Below are 22,138 nucleotides of genomic sequence, written 5' to 3'. Positions count from 1 at the left end.
TTTTTAAACTGCTCCACCAACCAGAGGGGTGTGAACGATGGCTTGCAAAGCCTGGGTTTGTTACTACACTGATAATTGACCATATCTATCTGGAAGTTTTGCCGCCTAGGAAATTGTGTGACCGGACCTTCTCAAATAGTACTTGAGTACCCTGCTTTATGGGAAATAACGATTATTTCTCATCTACTGTATGAGAGGCATTCTGAATGATCTATTCTCTGTCTGCGTCCCAAATGGCTTCCTGTTCCCTAAATAGTACCTTTGGGCCCTGGTCAAAAGTAGCTCACTATATAGGGAATATGGTGCCATTTAGGAAGCACACGATATGAAACGATGTCTCCTCAGCTGGCCCAGAAAGAGGAGCTCTACTGACCAGGCTGATTATGGAAGAGAACAGTACTGAGACTGGTGACGCACACAGCCCTCTAATCTCATCTACTCAGCATGAACTCACTCACTCACTGGGTGTTTTTGTTGATGCATTGCTCTTTTACACCCCAGTATCCTCCATGTTTCATCTTTGTTTTTCTCTCTCCCTCTTGTGTTCTGCGGCTCACTCCTACTGTAAACACTCTCAGCCTTGCCATTTGTGAACCCCGTGCAGCTAGGATGCTGATCTTTCTCCAGATCGTGTCAGCCCCGTTCATTTCTCCTGAATCACAAATGCCGCCCTGTAAACAAACAGCCAGTGTTCCTGTCTCTCCTCAGTCTCTTCACCGGCCATTTTCACTGTACAAGTGGCAGTCACTTGTATGGGTGCTAGCTAGGTAGTGCTGTGTATCAACAGCTATTGTCAGTCAATCCAGTAGGGGTTGGAAGCTATGGTGAGCTCTGATTGGTCACTTGTGTTGCGAGGATTTGAATAAAGATCAGCTTTCCAGAACTAAAGTCCCGCCCTGTTCAGCTCCCTGGCCGGTCCCCCCACTCACTGCTTCTCTGGCTTTCCTTCCTTTGAAAGGGAATGGCTTCCAACGTTTCACCGCACGGTGCCTCTTCCTAGTGTAAACCTGCGTCTCCTCCATTCACTTCTATAGCCCTGATCCCAGATCAACGATGGCTGTGAATGAGCCCTTTATCACTGATGCTGCTCACAGCCATTCCAGTTCCGTTGCAAAGCTGCTGAATTTGAGAAGCCGTGTGAGCCTGTCATAACGGTGCTGTATTCTCAGGCAGCCAGGTGTTCTCTGTGGGGCACAGACAGAATGGGCTCCTCTCGGCTTCTGCCTTCATCCCAAATGGCACCGTATTCCCTTTTATAGCGCTCTACATTTGACCAGGGTCCATACACCTCTGGTCAGAAGTGGTGCACTATAAAGGGAATAGGGTGCCATTTTGGACGTGTGCTCTGTTTGACACGTGTCTGTTCAGCGGGGGAAATCTGCCAATTCTGTCTGAATACATGGCATGTTAACCCCCCACTGTAGGTGATCCCTCAGTTGTTTGATCTGCCAAGAGGATGCTGTCAGAATGGAGTAGCCTGCGAGACACACACACACACACACACCACCATCCCACGGACAGACTGACAGGATGACATGCGCTCCACGGGACATGGAGCCCGGCTGACGGAAGGGCCAATCACCCACAACGGGGATTACTGTCACCACAGTGTGTGTGCCTGTGTCTCAGCCTCTGTGCGTGCCTGTGTCTCAGCCTCTGTGCGTGCCTGTGTCTCAGCCTCTGTGCGTGCCTGTGTCTCAGCCTCTGTGCGTGCCTGTGTCTCAGCCTCTGTGCGTGCCTGTGTCTCAGCCTCTGTGCCTGCCTGTGTCTCAGCCTCTGTGCCTGCCTGTGTCTCAGCCTCTGTGCCTGCCTCTTTGCCTGCGTCAGTCCTACATGTGGGGCCCTGTCCACAGGGCCCTTATCTGTCAGAAAACAGCATGAGGGAGGAATAGGAGCGAGCATGGCTCACACTGCGTAGCTTTGGCCTTATAATGCATCCCATACTGACTGCTTCTCTCTCTCGTACAAAACACTGCTGCCGGCTCACTACAGACCGGCTCAACCACGGACCGGCTCACTACGGAGCTCTCCTGTTGAAGTGGAGATGCTTTTCTTCTGTCGGAGATATACCACTTGTCTGGTTGACTAGCGGAGACGAGAGGGGCTTTTGCCAGTAGATTTGATTTGTTTGTGCTGGTGGAGTAAGTAAGTGTGTGTGTGTGTGTGTGTGTGTGTGTGTGTGTGTGTGTGTGTGTGTTAGCTTTGTTGTCCAGTAGGCCTGCTGTTGTTTTTACTGTTGTGAGGGAGCATCGTGAAAATAATAAGTTAAACCTGCAGGTAGTCTGAGCCTGTATGATGCATTAGTGTGTAGCTCAATAGGAGCATGCCTTAGTGAGCCGGTCTGTAGTGAGCCTGCTAGCGCTAGCTGCATTAGCATGTGTCTGTAACCACGCAGCAGACAGACATCACAACCACACAGCCTCTTGTTCCTCCTGCTGCCTCCCTCGTATTAAACATCGTTAAGGAATGAGCTGTGTCCCAAATGGCACCCCATTCCCTTTAAAGTGCACTACTGACCAGGGCCCATAGGGATCTGCTCAAAAGTAGCCTACTATATAGGGATTACGGTGTCAATTGGGACTCATCCCTCATTAAGGTCTAAAGGGAGAGGCTGAATTACCTCCAGCAGGCTGACCACCTGTTTTATTTTCCTCTCCTTTAAGAAGTCTGGCTGATTTAAATAGGAGGCAGTACATTTCAATTTCCCTTTTAATACGGCATGACAAAAACAGCGTTGCGAGGCGTGGAGCCCCCTTCAAACACGGCCAGCTATTGATTACTCACCAGTGTGTACACACACATTCCAATCAAACCCACTCGAGACACACAGATGACACCACCTTCGCACAAGAGGGCAGACAATGTGGGTGCCTATATAATGTCAGGAATGAAACCCACCAGGTTAGCTGTCAAATCCCAAATTGTGTTCGACTAACAGATCAGTTATATTACTACTGGGCTTGTCAAAGTTAACGGTGTTATAGTGTCACATGTTTATCGCTGTCATTTTTGGGACGCCGTCTCCATTTCATCACCGCACACGTTTCCGCAGGGACCCTTTTAATGAATGGCAGGATGCAGCACGACTGCAGTCCATGTCTGTTCCTTTACACATCTGAAGACGCTGTGCCTCTAGCTAAAGTCATGTCAAAGTTATGCCCAATGTTACTGGAGCTGTTTTTCTTCTAGCAGCCGCGGAGCGCATGTCGCAACCGTTTTAAACTGCTCACCAGACGCCGTTTCTTTTGGTTTGATAATAAATGAGGTTGCTATTATCCTGATAACTTGACCACTGACTAGGCTATGCACAAGAGGAACTGAGCAGGAATAAGCTTCTCAAAGAGATACTTCAAAAGTAGGCTGCATATGCCAGAGTGGGGTGTGTATGATTGTGTGTTTTTAAGTTTATTTTTGTCACATGTGCTAGTACAGTGAAATGTCTTTCTAGCTGTTTCCCAACAGTGTGTGAGAGCAGAGTAAGTGAGAGAGGGGTGAGGGGCGGAGGGAGTGTGTAAGCCTGTGTGTGTCAACTTATCTGAACAGTCAAGATGGTTACTTTTAAAGGTTATTTTTTTTCTTCCTGTAGTCACACCCATTTAGAATGCCGAAGCTTCAACAGTACTTAGACCTGTGTGTGTTGTGAGCAAACTTCAAGAACATTGATAATAGGCAGTAGGGCTACTGAAACAATGGGAGCATTCATAGCTGTAGCTGTGTCAGTGACTTGTGGTGTTTATGGTGTAAAATGCTATTAAAACATTCTGATATAGATAATGTTGTGTTTCCATACCTTAGAATCAAGAATCTTAGAATCAGTATGTAACTAAATGCACTGCTTTTTAAATGGAAATAATCTTTCTTCAGGGTCAAATTTGAGGAAATTCAAAGATTTCGATTTAACTAATGCCATTAACTTGATTAATCGCCTGACAGCCCTAATTACTACGAGTTTGACAGACAAATGATGAAATTGTGCGACAGACATGTGAGTATTGTGGCAACCACAGGGTTCTCACAGCAGAGCCAACCACAGGGTTCTCACAGCAGAGCCAACCACAGGGTTCTCACAGCAGAGCCAACCACAGGGTTCTCACAGCAGAGCCAACCACAGGGTTCTCACAGCAGAGCCAACCACAGGGTTCTCACAGCAGAGCCAACCACAGGGTTCTCACAGCAGAGCCAACCACAGGGTTCTCACAGCAGAGCCAACCACAGGGTTCTCACAGCAGAGCCAACCACAGGGTTCTCACAGCAGAGCCAACCACAGGGTTCTCACAGCAGAGCCAACCACAGGGTTCTCACAGCAGAGCCAATCAAAGGACAGGTGTGAGCTGTAGGAGCACAGTTATTGAACTGTGTGTTTGAGAGGGAGGACTGATGGAGGACTGATGGTGTCATTTATTTTCCTAGGCCTCGGCGTGTGCTTTTCATGTCACACACAAACACATGCAGACGGCCTCTTGACGTGTTTTTTACCCAACTTCTCCTGCTGTTTTCTTCCCATTTTGTGAAAATGATGGGTTAAGGAAAGATAAATATTTGAATTAAAACACAATGGAACTGACTGTTTACTGGTGGGAGAAAAGGAGAGCGGGCAGCTCAGTGAGTTAGAGGGGGAGGGAGAGAACACGAACTGAGAACGAGACATAAGATGATTAAAAGGTCTAGTGAGGGATGGGAGCCCAGAAGTCGTTTCAGAGGCAGCAAAATGCACCGCAATAACTAAACCAGCGAAGCAAGGGGGCGGCTGCTGAGTTTGAAAGATTACAGCAGAGGGAGAGAAGAAGAAAAGCCTGCATTCTGTGTTCCCTCTTCTTTCTGTCTGCTGACAAGCATTTGGCGTCGTCCTATCTAAAACAACTAGCCCCCCTCTCTCCCTCTGTTCTGTTGGTTCTTTCTGCTGTTCCCCTTACACACACTCACATTATTTTATCCTCTTTCCCTCCTCCCCACTCTGTCTGCTCCCATCCCCTCCCCACTCTGTGTATTCTGTCTGCTCCCATGAGTAAGAGGGGGTGGGTAGGGGCCTTGCCTGCCTGCTTTCCTCTGAGAGCACAGCTGCAGTGAAGCAGACACATTGGGCCTGCCACACGGATGTTAAAGCTTGCTGCTCCCCCCCCTACACACACTGCATTCTAATTACTTGCAGGCTGAAAGGAGTGTTGTTTATTCTAAGACCTAGAGGCTGATCTACATCCTGTGACTGTTGCCTCCTCTTCTCTCTCCTGTACCGTTCATCTCTCTTCCCTCCTGTACCCTTCATTTCTCTTCCCCCTCCCTCCCTCCCTCCCTCCCTCCCTCCCTCCCTCCCTCCCTCCCTCCCTCCCTCCCTCCCTCCCTCCCTCCCTCCCTCCCTCCCTCCCTCCCTCCTGTACCCTTCATTTCTCCTCCCTCCTGTACCCTTCATTTCTCCTCCCTCCTGTACCCTTCATTTCCCCTCCTTCCTGTACCCTTCATTTCCCCTCCTTCCTGTACCCTTCAATTCCCCCTCCTTCCTGTACCCTTCAATTTCCCCCCTCCCTGTACCCTTCATTCCCCCCCTCCTGTACTCTTCATTCCCCCTCCTGTACTCTTCATTCCCCCCCTCCTGTACCCTTCATTCCCCCCCCCTCCTGTACACTTCATTTCCCCCCTCCTGTACTCTTCATTCCCCCCATTCCTGTACCCTTCATTCCCCCCTCCTGTACACTTCATTTCCCCCCCCCTCCTGTACCCTTCATTTCCCCCCTCCTGTACCCTTCATTTCCCCCTCCTTCCTGTACCCTTCATTTCCCCCTCCCTCCCTCCCTCCTGTACCCTTCATTTCCCCCTCCCTCCCTCCCTCCCTCCTGTACCCTTCATTTCCCCTCCCTCCTGTACCCTTCATTTCCCCTCCCTCCTGTACCCTTCATTCCATCCCCTCCTGTACCCTTCATTCCCCCCCTCCTGTACCCTTCATTTCCCCCTCCTTCCTGTACCCTTCATTTCCCCCTCCCTCCCTCCTGTACCCTTCATTTCCCCCTCCCTCCCTCCTGTACCCTTCATTTCCCCCTCCCTCCCTCCTGTACCCTTCATTTCCCCTCCCTCCTGTACCCTTCATTTCCCCTCCCTCCTGTACCCTTCACCCCCCTCCTGTACCCTTCATTTCACCTCCCTCCTGTACCCTTCATTTCACCTCCCTCCTGTACCCTTCCCCCCATCCTGTACCCTTCATTCCCCCCTCCTGTACCCTTCATTTCCCCCCCTCCTGTACCCTTCATTTCTCTCCCCTCCTGTACCCTTCATTTCCCCTCCCTCCTGTACCCTTCATTCCCCCCTCCTGTACCCTTCATTTCCCCCCTCCTGTACCCTTCATTTCCCCCCTCCTGTACCCTTCATTTCCCCTCCATCCCGTACCCTTCATTTCTCTCCCTCTGTCCCGTACCCTTCATTCCCCCTGTACCCTTCATTTCGCTCCCTCTCTCCAATACCCTTCATTTCTCACCCCCTGTACCCTTCATCCCTCCCCTCCCTCCTGTACCCTTCATCCCTCCCCTCCCTCCTGTACCCTTCATCCCTCCTTTGATTCTTTCCTCTGTGCGTTGCGGCTCACTCCCCATAATTAGAATGCGCACAAGGGGGATGAGCTGGAGGGAAAGGAGAGAGGAGGGGAGTCTAAGGCAGGCAGAGCTGCGAGCTGGTTGGCTGAGCCACTGGCAAAGGGCGGAGGGGGTGGGTTGCCACTCTGCTATTGGTTGGCCTGAGGCCCAGGGACAGGGGGGTTGAGCGGATGGGAGCTCTAGTGTTGTGCCTCTCTCCTACAGGGAGCTCCGCTCATCAAACCCACCACAGCATTGAGGGGGGAAATCAGCAAAATGCTGTCTTATTACACTGTGGGTGTGAGAGGGACGCCCTAGCAACTATTTCTCTTTAAATCACTAGCACTCAGAATGCACTGTGCTGTTAGCTGGACTGGAAGATGAAACAGTATTGTAGTAGTAGGTAAGGTTGGTACAGGCTACAAGAGGACTGGATTCCCATCCATTATACCTCAGGGGCCAGAGGCCTAACCTTCCCAGTCTGTGTCTATGCTACACCCCAAATGGCACACTTCCTTTGACCAGGGCCTATAGGGTATTGTAGGGTTTCCCAAACTCAGTGTCTCTCCCAGTCTCTGTATACCAGTCTTCCTCGTTCTCTCCCAGTCTCTGTCAATTCAATAGTTTTTATTTTCAGGGAAGGCGAGCGCGGGGCGAAGGGACGAGGAGAGGGAGCGGAGGGCGAGCGAGGGAAGAGGGAGGGAACAGGAGAGGGAGCGTGAGGAGCGGAGGGCGAGGAGCGGGGGGCGAGGAGCAGAGAGGGAGGAGAGGGAGCGTGAGGAGCGGGGGCGAGGAGCAGAGAGGGAGGAGCGGGGGGCGAGGAGCGGGAGCGGAGAGGGGGGCGGGGGAGGAGCGGAGAGGGAGGAGCGGGGGGGAGGAGCGGGGGCGAGGAGCGGAGAGGGAGGAGCGGAGCGGGGGGGCGAGGAGCGGAGAGGGAGGAGCGGAGCGGGGGGCGGGGAGAGGAGAGGGAGGAGCGGAGAGGGGGCGGGGACGAGGAGGGAGGGAGGGAGCGAGCGGGTGGGCGAGAGAGGGAGGGAGGGTGGGAGGGAGGGCGGGAGGGAGGGCGTTCCGGCATCTCGCTCGCTCGTCTCACATATTGATTGTCTGGAGGATGTGAGAGAAGGTAATTACTTTTTTTTCATCTAAATCAAAGAAAATGAAAGTCTTGGACAGTCCCTAATTTTTCACAATGCTTTATGTTCTCCCCCTTGTTCCTCTTTTCCTTTGTTCCAAATCGTACTGGTGAATCTATTCTACACCAGCCCCCCATCTCCTCTGTCCCGTACTGCTACTCTAGCCAAATGAGGAATTTATTGTATTAATGATACTGCTCAGCTATATTTGGTTTTTACACACTCGCTCAGCCTCAATCACACACATGCACCCTTAGAGAAATCAGTCAGATTGCTCCCCACTATTTCTTACATGCTGTCATTAAGTCTAAATTATTTTTCAGCACAGCCCCGCGTGTGTGTCATCTGACTGCTACTCATGATTTGTAAATGCTGATGCCCCTCTCTGTAGCTCCTTGGGATAGGGTTGTTCCATTGTATTGTCAGCAGCTATTCCTTCCCCCAGGCCTCTCTTCCCCTTCCATATTTCAGTTGTCTCCTCTTATGGCATCCTCATTCCTTATTGGTAGTTGGATAATTCAGTCCCGGAGCTGGTTGGCTGTAGCCTGTCACGGTTTGAGTGGCTCAGACAGGCCACCTGTTAAGGTAAAGGTTTTTGTTCCAAATGGTGCCCTATTCCCTATATAGTGCCCTGGTCAAATGGGCCCTGGTCAAATGTAGTGTACACTGTAGTGTTGTCATGATACCAGTTTTCCTATCACAATACTTGATGCATCACAATACCACGCAAAAAAAGAAGCCGTTTTAGCCAAAGTCATAGAATGGCACTTGATCCAGACAGAAACTCAGCTACTGTTCTGTTCAATCGCTGGGTGTCTTTTGAGATCAATATCATTATATGTGACAAAGGTTATGTCAATGTTTTTTGACAGCCGTGTACACATTAATTGAATCAATTAATCAATTGTTTTTTACCAAAGTCAAATTGATAGTACAATCTAACTACAAAGCAACATAATTGTAATTATTTAGTTGAATGGTAAATCTCTATTGATAAACTGGGTAAATCAAGATGTAGACTAGGTCTATTCACAATACAGGTGAATGGATATTATTCAATAGGAGTGTGTGCATGCATTGAGTTATTGAGGCTGATTTCATGGGGTTAAAGATGACAAACAATCAGAATGTGCACAGAATGTGCATGTGGAATCTGACTTTGTGGCTATGGAATCTAGTGGAAACCAGACAGGATGGATAAGTAAGACAAAGACGTAAATTAGTTTTTGGTGGTAAGAGAGACTAAGTGAATTAATAATGTTTTGGGTGACAATCGGCTTTGAAATCAGCATATTTCACATTATGGTTTGCATGATGACTCCTTGCTGTCCCCAGTCCACCTGGCTGTGCTGCTGCTCCAGTTTCAACTGACCTGAGCCCTTGGACCATGCCCCAGGACTACCTGACATGATGACTCCTTGCAGTCCCCAGTCCACCTGACCGTGCTGCTGCTCCAGTTTCAACTGTTCTGCCTTATTATTATACGACCATGCTGGTCATTTATGAACATTTGAACATCTTGGCCATGTTCTGTTATAATCTCCACCCGGCACAGCCAGAAGAGGACTGGCCACCCCACATAGCCTGGTTCATCTCTAGGTTTCTTCCTAGGTTTTGGCCTTTCTAGGGAGTTTTTCCTAGCCACCGTGCTTCTACACCTGCATTGCTTGCTGTTTGGGGTTTTAGGCTGGGTTTCTGTACAGCACATTGAGATATCAGCTGATGTACGAAGGGCTATATAAATACATTTGATTTGATATTAACGGAGTACTAGGGTAGTGAATTCAGCTGTAAGCTAGCAAGGAAAGACTACAATTTAAAGCTGGAAGCTACCGGTCTAGCATGGTAAAGGTGTTCTAGCCTGTATTAGAGGTTGATCGATTATGATTTTTCAACGCCGATACTGATTAATCGGACAATTTTTTAAAATGTATTTGTAATAATGACAATTACAACAATACTGAATGAACTTATTTTAACTTAAGATAATACATCAATAAAATCAATTTAGCCTCAAATAAATAATGAAACATGTTCATTTTGGTTTAAATAATGCAAAAACAAAGTGTTGGAGGAGAAAGTAAAAGTGCAATATGTGCCAAGTTTAAATTCCTTGCTCAGAACATGAGAACATATGAAAGCTGGTGGTTCCTTTTAACATGAGTTTTCAATATTCCCAGGTAAGAAGTTTTAGGTTGTAGGAATTGTAGGACTATTTCTCTCTATACCATTTGTATTTCATATACCTTTGACTATTGGATGTTCTTATAGGCACTTTAGTATTGCCAGTGTAACAGTATAGCTTCCGTCCCTCTCCTCGCCGCTACCTGGGCTCGAACCAGGAACACATCGACAACAGCCACCCTCGAAGCAGCGTTACCCATGCAGAGCAAGGGGAACAACTACTCCAAGTCTCAGAGCGAGTGACGTTTGAAACGCTATTAGCGCTCAGTCAGACTGCTCTATCAAATCAGACTTAATTATAACATAACACGCAGAAATTGCCTTAGGTTATTAATATGGTAGAATCCGGAAATTATCATCTCGAAAACAAAACATTTATTCTTTCAGTGAAATATGGAACCGTTCCGTATTTCATCCCTAAATATTCTTGTTACATTGCACAACCTTCAATGTCATAATTACGTAAAATTCTGGCAAATTCGTTCTCAATGAGCCAGGCGGCCCAAACTGTTGCATATACCCTGACTCTGCGTGCAATGAACGCAAGAGAAGTGACACAATTTCACCTGGTTAATATTGCCTGCAAACCTGGATTTCTTTTAGCTAAATAAGCAGGTTTAAAAATGTATACTTCTGTGTATTGATTTTAAGAAAGGCATTGATGTTTATGGTTAGGTACACGTTGGAGCCTTGACAGTCCTTTTTTTGCGAATGCGCACTGCATCGATTATATGCAACGCAGGACACGCTAGATAAACTAGTAATATCATCAACCATGTGTAGTTATAACTAGTGATTATGATTGATTACGTTTAATGCTAGCTAGCAACTTACCTTGGCTTCTTACTGCATTCGCGTAACAGGCGGGCTCCTCGTGAGGCAGGTGGTTAGAGCGTTGGACTAGTTAACCGTAAGGTTGCAAGATTGAATCCCTGAGCTGACAAGGTGAAAATCTGTCGTTCTGCCCCTGAAGAAGGCAGTTAACCCACCGTTCCTAGGCCGTCATTGAAAATAAGAATGTGTTCTTAACTGACTTGCCTCGTTAAATAAAGGTGTAAAAATAAAAAAGACCAATTTCCGATTGTTATGAAAACTTGAAATCTGCCCTAATTAATCGGTCGACCTCTAGCCTGTATGGACATTGTTTTGCGAACAGTTTCAACATTTCTGCATGCCGTGTTGCATTATTCAAGTGTGTTAACGTCTGTGCAGCATGAGTGGGGACTGGAGAGCTAATGTAGCCCAGACAGCCCTACCAATGAATGGAGCAGGCTCTTCAGGCTGTAGAAGGACTGGGCTGTAATGGGACGGGGCTGTAATGGGACGGGGCTGTAATGGGACGGGGCTGTAATGGGACTGGGCTGATAGACTTGATCCTCTCAATCACATGAGACAGATTTGACAGAAGTACCGAACATACAAAAGTTCTCGTACCAAACCGCTTTGTTTTTTTTGTAGCAAAAGTACAGAAGTTTTGATTACAGTGCACTAGTGTTACACGGTATAAGGGAATAGGGTGCAATTTGGGATGCAGCCAACCAGGACATCCAGAGCCACGGTGATGAGCGCCGTCTGAAACGGGGACTTCAAACAGAACAAAAAGCCTCCGTTGGCTGTCAATATTTTAATTGGTTAAATTGGTTGTCCCCAGAGGGCCATGAGTGTGTGAGGTTGTCCCCAGAGGGCCATGAGTGTGTGAGGTTGTCCCCAGAGGGCCATGCATGTGTTGTGTTGGCGGGAAGGAGAGAGACTCCATCACACCAACCCTCGGGCTAAATAGGAGACAGGATGAGAGGGGAGAAAAGGCAATGAGTACCACAGGTGTCTATTTCAGCCCCCTCTCAATGTGTCCTCTTTTATGATCCTACTGCTACAGCAGTGCTTGTGGAGTCGTCTTCTGAAAGGCACAGCCAGTCAGTGTGCATATGAACTGGTGTTCACAGTGCTGAAGACGGAAGAAGAACCTTGACTTCTATGCACATCACAGAACCAATGTGTCTCTCTCGCGTTCGCTTTCGCTCTCATTACTATTCTGCACCAGTGCCTGAGTGCTGTTTTCTGTCCTTCAGGCTCTCTGCTTTTACTCTGCTTTGTAGTGGTGTTTGTGTTGAAAGCTGGGTGGCTGGTGCATCTTCCTATCCCAGCACACACTCCCACCCATAGTGGGGCCAGATGGAGAAGTAATCCAGTCCTCTGATATGGGTTCAGGCATCAGAACCTAAACATCACCCTGAGTTACATTATCAGGAATCCGGCAACTGGATGTATGCCATCAAACTCATCTAAAGTTGTCCTCGGAAGAAAAGCCCATCCGTCTTCTTTTGAACATGGCATTATTGTGCCGCCTCATCCCTACCCCAGAGAGACTGCACTTCCCACTGGAGGCTGTCTGTCTAATCTCCCACCCATCGCTCTGCACTGAGTCACGTTCCCACTGTCTCTAGACACACGCGTCGTCTCCTGAGAGCGCTCATCAAACTTAATACGCCAGGCAGCGCTCCTTGTCAGATTTCACAGAGTCTGATTCCCCTCCTTAGCCTTCTGAATGTCTCTGTGTGTGTACACCAGTGTTCTGCTCAGGACCACTGCCACCGCTGCTACCCCCTACTGGGACACATTTGATGGGGGAAAGATCTAGACCCAGGCGGTCCCACTGGCCTTCCTTGGCTTTTACTATTTTCTCAATAGCATATTTGTCAAAGGCAATACTTTTCTTCAAACTATATGGACAGAATCAAACGGCTGGGGGATGAGAAGACGATGACGGGTGCTCTGGTGAATGTGTCATAGCTACTTTAGAGCCCCAGCTCTATCTAGTTGTCTGTCTGCCCATCAGCAACATCTTGGGTGCGTTGTGTCCAAATAGCCAGGCTATGAGCAGAGAGGGCAGCGATGTGCTTACTCCCCCACACTATGCACAGTCAGCACACTGCTCCTTGCTGCCTGGGGTGAATCACACACACACACACACACACACACACACACACACACACACACACACAGGCTGAGCAATCCTGGGGGCTGAGAAATAAGAGAGCTGGGAAACAAATTATCAGCAGGTGAACAAAACTGGAAAGCAACTTTCTCTCTCTGCAATGTGGCGCATGTGTGCATGGCTCCTTCATGGTCCCATTTCAACCGTTTCCGTAGCAACCCACATTTATTTATCCCTCTTCTTTCACTGCCGTGTCCATAGTGACAGAGCAGGGTGAGGGAAGGGAGGCGGTTAAAAAGCCTGAATAATTATATCCGTAAAGTTAGTAAGCTGGGGCCACTAACGAATGGGAATAATTATATCTGTAAAGTTAGTAAGCTGGGGCCACTAACGAATGGGAATAATTATATCTGTAAAGTTAGTAAGCTGGGGCCACTAACGAATGGGAATAATTATATCCGTAAAGTTAGTAAGCTGGGGCCACTAACGAATGGGAATCAGGATAGATAGAGTAGCTGGATAGATAGAGTAGCTGCAGTGTATGTGGGGAGTGAGAGAGAGTGCGTGTGTGTGTAGTCCAGTGAGTGTATAGAGCCAGCGCAAGAATGTCAGTGCAAAAAATACCTTTTTATACAATAAACATAATTACAAATAAAACCAAAAAAAGGCAGTCAATGCAAATATTAGGGACGCTGCACTCAACCCCCATTACCTCTAATGATGGTGAATAGGACCATTCAATCCCCATTACCTCTAATGATGGTGAATAGGACCATTCAATCCCCATTACCTCTAATGATGGTGAATAGGACCATCCAACCCCCATTACCTCTAATGATGGTGAATAGGACCATTCAATCCCCATTACCTCTAATGATGGTGAATAGGACCATCCAACCCCCATTACCTCTAATGATGGTGAATAGGACCATTCAATCCCCATTACCTCTAATGATGGTGAATAGGACCATTCAATCCCCATTACCTCTAATGATGGTGAATAGGACCATCCAACCCCCATTACCTCTAATGATGGTGAATAGGACCATCCAACCCCCATTACCTCTAATGATGGTGAATAGGACCATCCAACCCCCATTACCTCTAATGATGGTGAATAGGACCATCCAACCCCCATTACCTCTAATGATGGTGAATAGGACCATCCAACCCCCATTACCTCTAATGATGGTGAATAGGACCATCCAACCCCCCATTACCTCTAATGATGGTGAATAGGACCATCCAACCCCCATTACCTCTAATGATGGTGAATAGGACCATCCAACCCCCATTTCCTCTGATGTTACCCTGTGATGGTGAACTAGAAAACCCTTTGGGACACATGTAGGAACTTGAGAGGAGTGCAGATGAGAGGATCCTACTGCACAGTAGGGTGCATTGCAGTCAAGTGTAATTGGCTGATTTAGTCTGTGTGGTTTTTAAATGCATAGCTGGGATGCTATTAACTGCTTTGTGGAGCTGTGGGTATTTTAAGTGACTGATCATAAAGTAAGTGGTTGTTAAGGCCTCAGAGGAAGTGTCATATTGACGGATGACAGGTCGTAGTTAAGAGCTGCCTGCTTGCCAGCTGGGGGAGAGGCCATCGACCACACCGTTTCCACAACTATCAAAAGCGCAGAGGGAAAAAGGGAGGCACATTGGAGGGCAACTCATTGGCACTATTAAACTCTGTCTCCATTCTTGATTTGGCATTGAGGACATTTGGCATTGAGGACATTTGGCATGGCTCTCTTTTGTAGGTACTTTGGCTAAATCTGCTTAAATTTGAGGTGTTTATGCCAGTTAGGTAAATTGGTGATTGTTGCCATGATGCTGGTTTCATCCCAAATGGCATCCTATTCCCTATATAGTACACTAGTTTTGATCAGGCCTCTGGTTAATAGAAGTGCACTATTTAGGGAATAAGGTGCCATTTGTTTCTCTGGCTATTAAAGCAGTAGTATAGACTGAGAGATGGCCATCTGGCCTGCCTGGTTTTGGCTTTAACTGAATTTGGTAAAACCTTCCTCCTGGACATCGAGATTTCCAACACTCCCAATGTCTTTCTGTCTATGTTGGCCGTTGAAGTGACTGGTGAAGTTTTTACCATCTGTTGGTGAAGAATGCTTAGTGGTATTTCTTCTGGGTCGTGTTCGTTCAGGGCACAAAAATGTTTTGCAGGTAGTCGCTCCCTGTTTCAGTCCATTTTCTTCAGTTTGGTGCAGAATGAACACAACCCTGGCTTTCCCCTTGGTTCCTCTCTCCTCTTCTGTTCCAGGACCTGTCTGGGTCTATAGATGACCTTCCCACGGGCACAGAGGTGGCTATCAGCTCAGCGGTCAGTGCTTCGGGGTCCACCAGCAGCCAGGGCGAGCAAAGTAACCCGGCCCAGTCTCCCTTCTCACCCCACATGTCCCCTCGCCTGCGTAGCGGCCCCTCCCCCTCCCCCGTGGGGTCACCCGTGGGATCCAGCCAATCACGCTCCGGACCGATCTCCCCTGCCAGCGTCCCAGGTATAGAACGAATCCCTGCCACCATGCACCTAGGTCTAGGAGACACCTACACACTCTACCACATCTCTCACACACACACACCTCGGACAGGGAGTAAGGACCAGTGTGCTAGGCTTGATACAGTAACTGAATGTGTAGTATTTCATCCATTATATTTCAGAGAGCAGTTCTGACACACTGAGACAGCCACAGTGGAACTGCAGCAGCTCTGGTTGTCATGACTGGCTCATCTGTGGAAGAAAAAAGAGCTCCTTTGTCTCATTCCAGTCAGTTCTTTCTGAACTTCTTTTGAGTTAGTGACTCTATAGTAGCTAGTCACAGTGGGAGGGGGAGAGACGTCTGTTCTTATATCTGTACAGGCAGCTGGGGCAGTCAGGGGAGGTTATCTAGCTGGTTTATACTCCAGCTCCAAAACAAAGGCCTCGGTCATTAAAATAGTTTCTAAACTATGTTAGCAGTTCGGAGTCACTTTAACACAATTACTCTCCCACAGTGCAGCGCATTGTTGGCCTTGTTGACTCCAGGGCTGGACTTGTTGGGGGAGTTTTGTTATTTGCGGGCAAAGTTAGTTCATTCGCCTTCTCTCTCGCTGCTCTGGGTGATAACGAGGTCGATGGGAGACCATTTAGCCGTTGACACCCACACACGCTCTCACCCCTACTGGGAGAGCTGTCAGTCATTAGCCCCCATTAGGGAGGGGTTCCTTTAGCTGGACACACTGCTGCTCTTCAGGCCATCACACTGACACGAAGGAGCTGGGGATGTGTGTGTGTGTGTGTGTGTGTCCCACTGACGCTTGCCCCTCTCTCCTCCCAGGTACCCAGATGGCCCCACAGACCCCTGGGAACATGTCTGATGTGGGTTCCCATTCCACCCTGAGCCAGTCCCCCATGTCTCAGGAGAGAGGTGAGATTCTCCTGCACATTACACCACCTGTGACCCACAACCCCCCTCTTCCGGGAGATTTAACATGAAGTCAGAGTAATCAGCAATCAACTCGTATATCCACGGCCGCTTCTGTGGTCAAATCCATGTTTGTTTCAACAGTGGTTTGATAAAGAAGGTCTCCTCTGGTGTACACAGCCTGACCCCAGGACGGAAGTCATCTAATTGTACACCATAAGCCGTAGTCCCTCCCTAATGATGTATTGCAGTCCATTTCTCCTGCTGGGTTTTTCCATAGGATCATTAGTACAACAGATTAGCCATAGATTCCACTCCCTCTATACCTCTGGGCTGCTGTCAGCACTGGGCCAGAACTTCAGCATGTTTCCCAAATGGCACCCCATTCTCTATTTAGTACACACGTTTTGACCAGGACCTATAGGGCTCTGGTCAAAAGTAGTGCACTATGTAGGGAATATGGTGCAATTTAGGACATAGACTCTGCCTTTATAGAGTAACCATGGCTGTGCCTCTCAGCGGCTGCCAATATGGTTGTCAGTGACCAAGCAGTCAGACATGTCAATCAGGCTGTTTTCTATGGCCCACCCTCAGCCCAGCACTGGGTAAAGGCCTAGCAAGTAATAGTCAAAATAACACCTCAGCTGCCAGCTAGGCAGAACCTTTTTCTCACTGTCTAAAGGGGATCATTGTAACAGTGGTGGCATTAATACAAACGATTAGTCACTCCAAGCTTGGGGAGCGGAGTCTATTGAAATGGAGCATGTGAGTGAGCTGCTGAACCACGGGGAAGGGGGAAGTCATCAGATTTTCCTATTGGCCTTATCAGGACTGTATGAAGAGTATTTTATTAGGATCCCCATTAGCTACTGTTAAAGCAGCAGCGACTCTTCCTGGGGTCCACATGAAACATGTCATAATACAGAACATGAATAGACAAGGACAGAAATACTTCAAATAAGAATAGATGTTAAATAGGTCAATGGAACTCGACCAAAACAATGGAAATGCCATGGAAACGCATGGGGGAAAGATCTCCTCATTGCACTCCCAGTTAAATTTGCCTACATTTTAGTGTATTTCAGACTATTTGAGGTCAAAATTGAAGTGTGGATGTCAACCCCAACACATGTCATCGTCACCAATCGACTGCATTACAGTTCAAAACAACTGACTACCACCACCCATTTCTGTATGCACCACCCATTTCTGTATGCACCACCCATTTCTGTATGCTAGCTATACTGCCAGGTTATAAGGTCCGAAGTTGGCATTTAACAGTCACTTTTGAACCTGAAAAGGGACAACTTCTAAATGTTATGCAGTGAAAACAGCCAAATGATCCAAATGGGAGTTTAGTAACCACATTGTGGGCCTGTTAAAATGCTTCAATCATGACGGAGTTCACCAATATCCACTTGCTTAGATCAGATTTGTAGAATGTGTTCCAATCCAGCGTCCTTCTATCCCCCATAGTCTAAATTCCATTGATGCCTTAGCATTCCATGCATCATGTACTCATTCATATTTAAAGGGATAGTTCACCCAAATGAATGTCTTTCTTACTGTGTCTATTGACTGATTACATGGTAAGTAAACCAGTATGTCATTTGGGTGAGCTATCCCTTTAAGAGGTAGTGAGTTTGTGTATTCAAGTGGTTGTATCACTCCTCTGCCCTTAGAATGAGGTTTTGATCAAGTGAGATGAAAAGATCACATTTCAAACAGATGGGAGACCTTTTCCATGGCGGGCGGGTGGATGTATTAGCTCTTGTGCTATTTGTCATCCTTTCAGATCAGTTTAAATGTCGATTTGGACATTTGCTGTAGCATTTGGTAGTGGTTTTCAAAAGGCAAAGGTAAGTGTTACCATTCAACTCAAGCGAGTACACTTCAATTGAACTCAATTGCTACATTGACAATTGGGTTCAAATATAATGGAGTCTGAGAGGAAAATGTCTCCTTTTAAGAGTAGCTAGGTTACCTCAGTCCTAACCTTCCTATAGTTCTGCTTTCAATAAGAATGATTTTAACAGGGCTCTCTCCTCTCGCTCTCATTCTTTTGTTCTTTCCAGGGTTCCCACCTGCCATGCAGAGGAACACCACAGTCCCCCAGCAGTCAGTTCAGGGACCCGCCATGTCCCCTCACTCGTCCCCCGGGGGCTCCATGCACCCCCAAAGCTCCTACCACCAGCAGCAGCTGCAGGGGGGCCCCGGCCCCTCGTACGGACCCCAGGCCAGCCAGTACGGCCCCCAAGGTAATATTCCACTCCGGGGTGACGGTTCCCCTAAGTACAGGTCTAGGGTCAGCTTCCTCTTTTTTTAAGGACCAATAAATGTTATTATTATTGTCATTATTTAAAAAACAAAAAATGTCAAATAGGAACTCAGTTGTGTATTCTATTAACAGTAAGTTGAGACCCCAAGGTGCAATTTTGAAATGTGGTTGTGCATCAGCAGTCACTCAATTAACCCATGTCAGCTAACAGGATACAGTACGCAGACCCACGAGCCACTGCAGCCCCTCACGAGTTCCAGTTTTTGGTAGCCCCACCCCCATACCTGGTCTAGCAGCAAATTCACCCTTCTCCTAATATTCCTCCAAGGTAACACATCCTCCATGCTGATGATAATATTCCTCCAAGGTAACACATCCTCCATGCTGATAATGATAATATTCCTCCAAGGTAACACATCCTCCATGCTGATAATGATAATATTCCTCCAAGGTAACACATCCTCCATGCTGATAATGATAATATTCCTCCAAGGTAACACATCCTCCATGCTGATAATGATAATATTCCTCCAAGGTAACACATCCTCCATGCTGATGATAATATTCCTCCAAGGTAACACATCCTCCATGCTGATAATGATAATATTCCTCCAAGGTAACACATCCTCCATGCTGATAATGATAATATTCCTCCAAGGTAACACATCCTCCATGCTCGTGGCTGATAATGATGCTGGTGCCCATACAGCCTGTTAATTCACACTGGCCTTTTCACATCAGAACTCTCTCTCCCCTGTAGCAGGAGGCTAGTGGAATGGTGGCAATCCTATGACTATATTCTATGGCCCAACATACGTTTCCACAGGGTTGGAGAGAGCAGGGTTTTTTTCCACAGCTCAGTAAATCTCCCATCTACCTCCCAAGTGTTCCATGCTTTGCATATACTGTAGCCTACTTTGCATCTCTCGCTTTCTCTCTCTCTCACTCACACACCCGTCTGGGGTAGAGGAGGAGACTTGTTCCATCTCTTTTTATGTGGCTGGTTGTGCTATCCAGCACACCTGGTTTTAAGTACTATTTGAAATAATTTCCCTCTGATGCGTGTTGCATTGGAACCAATAGAAGTTTCCCAAAACTCCAAACCCCACCCACCTAGTATTTGAACCCAGGTCTTTGTAGTGTGGTGTCTAGAGCCATACACCAGGCACACACAGCAGGGACTATTAATCAGGGATCTGGAGCAGGGAGAGCAGGTGGGGGCAGACCTCAGCTATGAAAACGCACACATATTGGTCACGCATTCATCAAGGCATGCTACAACACACGAGATGGATTACCGTAATGACCCAATTTGTGTGAGCCCCGTTCCAGATGAGCGCTTACGACGTCCATGGGTCGGTTTCCATCCTTCGCTGAAACAGAGTAGATTGATGAATGCTGCACGCTTTCATCCAGTCAGCCAACTGGTTGACAGCACACCGCACGCATTACACCACTAATTCACATAACTCAATACAAACATCTCACTCCTACAGAAAGCCTAAAATAGAAGCCCCCATCACTAATAACTAAAAGCACCAGCACAGAGCAGTACAGTTAATCAGTGTGAACAGACAGGACTGGTTCTGCGTCCCAAATGTGTGTCTATTGGGCCCTGGTCAAAATAGTGCACCAAATAGGGAATAGGGTGCTGTTTGGGAAGCAAACTGTTTCTGTGGCCACTCGGGGAGGATGACCTTGTCTGATCCATGTCACAGCCCTGTGTTCCCGAGGGGAATTCTAGGATTAACATGACTACAGAGAAGCTGATGCTGCCAGTGAATTTCCATATAATTGGCAGAGTCCCATACCCCCCCCCATCCCCTTCTCCTCTGCTTCGCCTGTGAGCAAAGCTCGTTATAGGGATGGAACCAGAATAACTCCAGGAAGAGCCAAAATAGCAGCTCTCCCTGAAACGCCACGACCGAGTTAATGTATTTTTGGAAGTCTCACATGACATCAAAGTGTGTGTGTGCGCTTTTTTTCTCTCTTGTGAAATACCCTATGAAAGATTGGTCTGGCTGGAGTACAGAATCTGAAACAGAGGAACATGAGGCAATGCTCTGTTCAAATCACACACGCTGTGTGTCCCAAATAGAACCATATTCCCTACGTAGTGCACTTCTTTTGAGCAGGGCCTGTCCTTTTGAAAGAAATAACATGGATAGGTGAATGAAGAATCTATGAATCAAGCCAATTCCAATGTTCTTAAGTTCTGATGAACATAACATAGCCAACCTGATGATCCTCAGTCTTAATGTTGATGACTTACTCTATTCTCTGTCTCTCCAGGTAACTACCCCAGACCCCCTAACTACGGTGGGACCCCCAGTGCCAACTACAGCGGCCCCGGCCCTGGCATGAGCAACAGCCTGGGCATGAACGCCAATAGCCCCATGCACGGCCAGGGCCCTGGGCAGCCCTGTGGCTCCATGCCCGCCGGGCGAGGCCTGGGCCCGGGGGCCAGTGGGCGACCCCACCTCGGTGCCAATACCAACACCATGGCCCCCACCTCTCCCAGCATGCCGCAGCCTGCCGGCCAGGGCATGAGACCGCCCCTGCCCAGTGTTAACCAGGAGGCAGGTCTGGGTCTGGGAACCAACGCCATGCAGGGGCCCAACGCTGGTCCCAACCCTTCTGCACAGGGCAGGTGAGTCAGGACAGGGGCCACAAAAGGGATATAGTACCCGTCCTAAATGGTACCCTACCCCGATATAGTGCACACTTAGCGCCATGGGAATTCCATAGGGCGCTGGTCAAAAGGAGTTTGCTAGAGTGTAGGGAATAGGTGCCATTTTGGGATGCAGCACCACGGGTCATTCTTGTGTATAAGTTCTACACATTCTCTACTCCACACCCCACATATCCTCATTCAGTCATCATCCACACACTAAGATTATAAGGTGTGTAGTAAATGCAGTTAGTTTGTCCTCATGTGTCTGTGTGAGTTTGGAAACCAAAGGGACTTCTTCTCTCTCCTCCCTCACGTCAGGCCTCCCTACGCGCGCTCCCCTGCCTACCCCGGCCTGAGTTGTCCTGGGACGTGCCCTCGCCTCTCTCCCCATCACTCTCCCTCCCCTCACCCCCATCACTCTCCTTCCCCCCATCTCCCCCACCACACCCAGGTCAGCAGTGCTCAGAGCCATCCCATGATGCAGCAGGCTGACCAGTATGGGTATGTGTCACATCTGCAGTCTGTAATACATACTCTGTACACTGCTGGTCACAGCACTAACCGAGCACTGGGCTGCACAGGAGATGTACCTCTCCACTGGTCACAACCAATGATTTATATACAGTGCCTTCAGAAAGTAATCATACCCCTTGACTTATTCCACATTTAGTTGTTACAGCCTGTATTCAAAATGGATGAAAAAAATAACCTCACCCATCTACACACAATACCTCATAAGGCCAATGTGAAAACATGTTTTTGTAAATGTTACATCACATTTACTTAAGTATTCACATCACTGAGTCAATACGTGTTAGAATCACCTTTGGCAGCGATTACAGCTGTGAGTCTTTCTGGGTAAGAACTTTACACACCTGGATTGTACAATATTTGCCATTATTCTTTTGAAAATTCTTGAAGCTCTGTCAAATTGGTTGTTGATCGTTGCTAGACAAAC

At 47.8% G+C, this 22,138-nt stretch overlaps 1 protein-coding gene across 5 annotated transcripts in view; it reads left to right on the top strand.

The window, feature by feature from the left end:
- The window catches only part of LOC112249993 (AT-rich interactive domain-containing protein 1B), a 92,450-nt gene that overhangs the window by 44,554 nt on the left and 25,758 nt on the right, over positions 1 to 22,138 (top strand). For 4 of the 5 annotated variants that reach the window (XM_024419777.2, XM_024419774.2, XM_024419775.2 and 1 more), the window contains 5 exons: positions 15,091 to 15,325; positions 16,142 to 16,231; positions 18,304 to 18,486; positions 20,799 to 21,156; positions 21,499 to 21,681. In XM_024419777.2, coding sequence (XP_024275545.1) covers positions 15,091 to 15,325; positions 16,142 to 16,231; positions 18,304 to 18,486; positions 20,799 to 21,156; positions 21,499 to 21,681 — 1,049 coding nt within the window. The remainder of the gene's footprint in view (positions 1 to 15,090; positions 15,326 to 16,141; positions 16,232 to 18,303; positions 18,487 to 20,798; positions 21,157 to 21,498; positions 21,682 to 22,138) is intronic. The other variant, XM_024419776.2, reaches the window with a different exon arrangement.

The sequence above is a fragment of the Oncorhynchus tshawytscha genome, linkage group LG05, assembly GCF_018296145.1.
Source record: "Oncorhynchus tshawytscha isolate Ot180627B linkage group LG05, Otsh_v2.0, whole genome shotgun sequence".
Lineage (NCBI taxonomy): Eukaryota > Metazoa > Chordata > Actinopteri > Salmoniformes > Salmonidae > Oncorhynchus > Oncorhynchus tshawytscha.
Note: the sequence above shows the minus strand (reverse complement) of the source record. Positions and strands in the feature narration are given on the sequence as shown.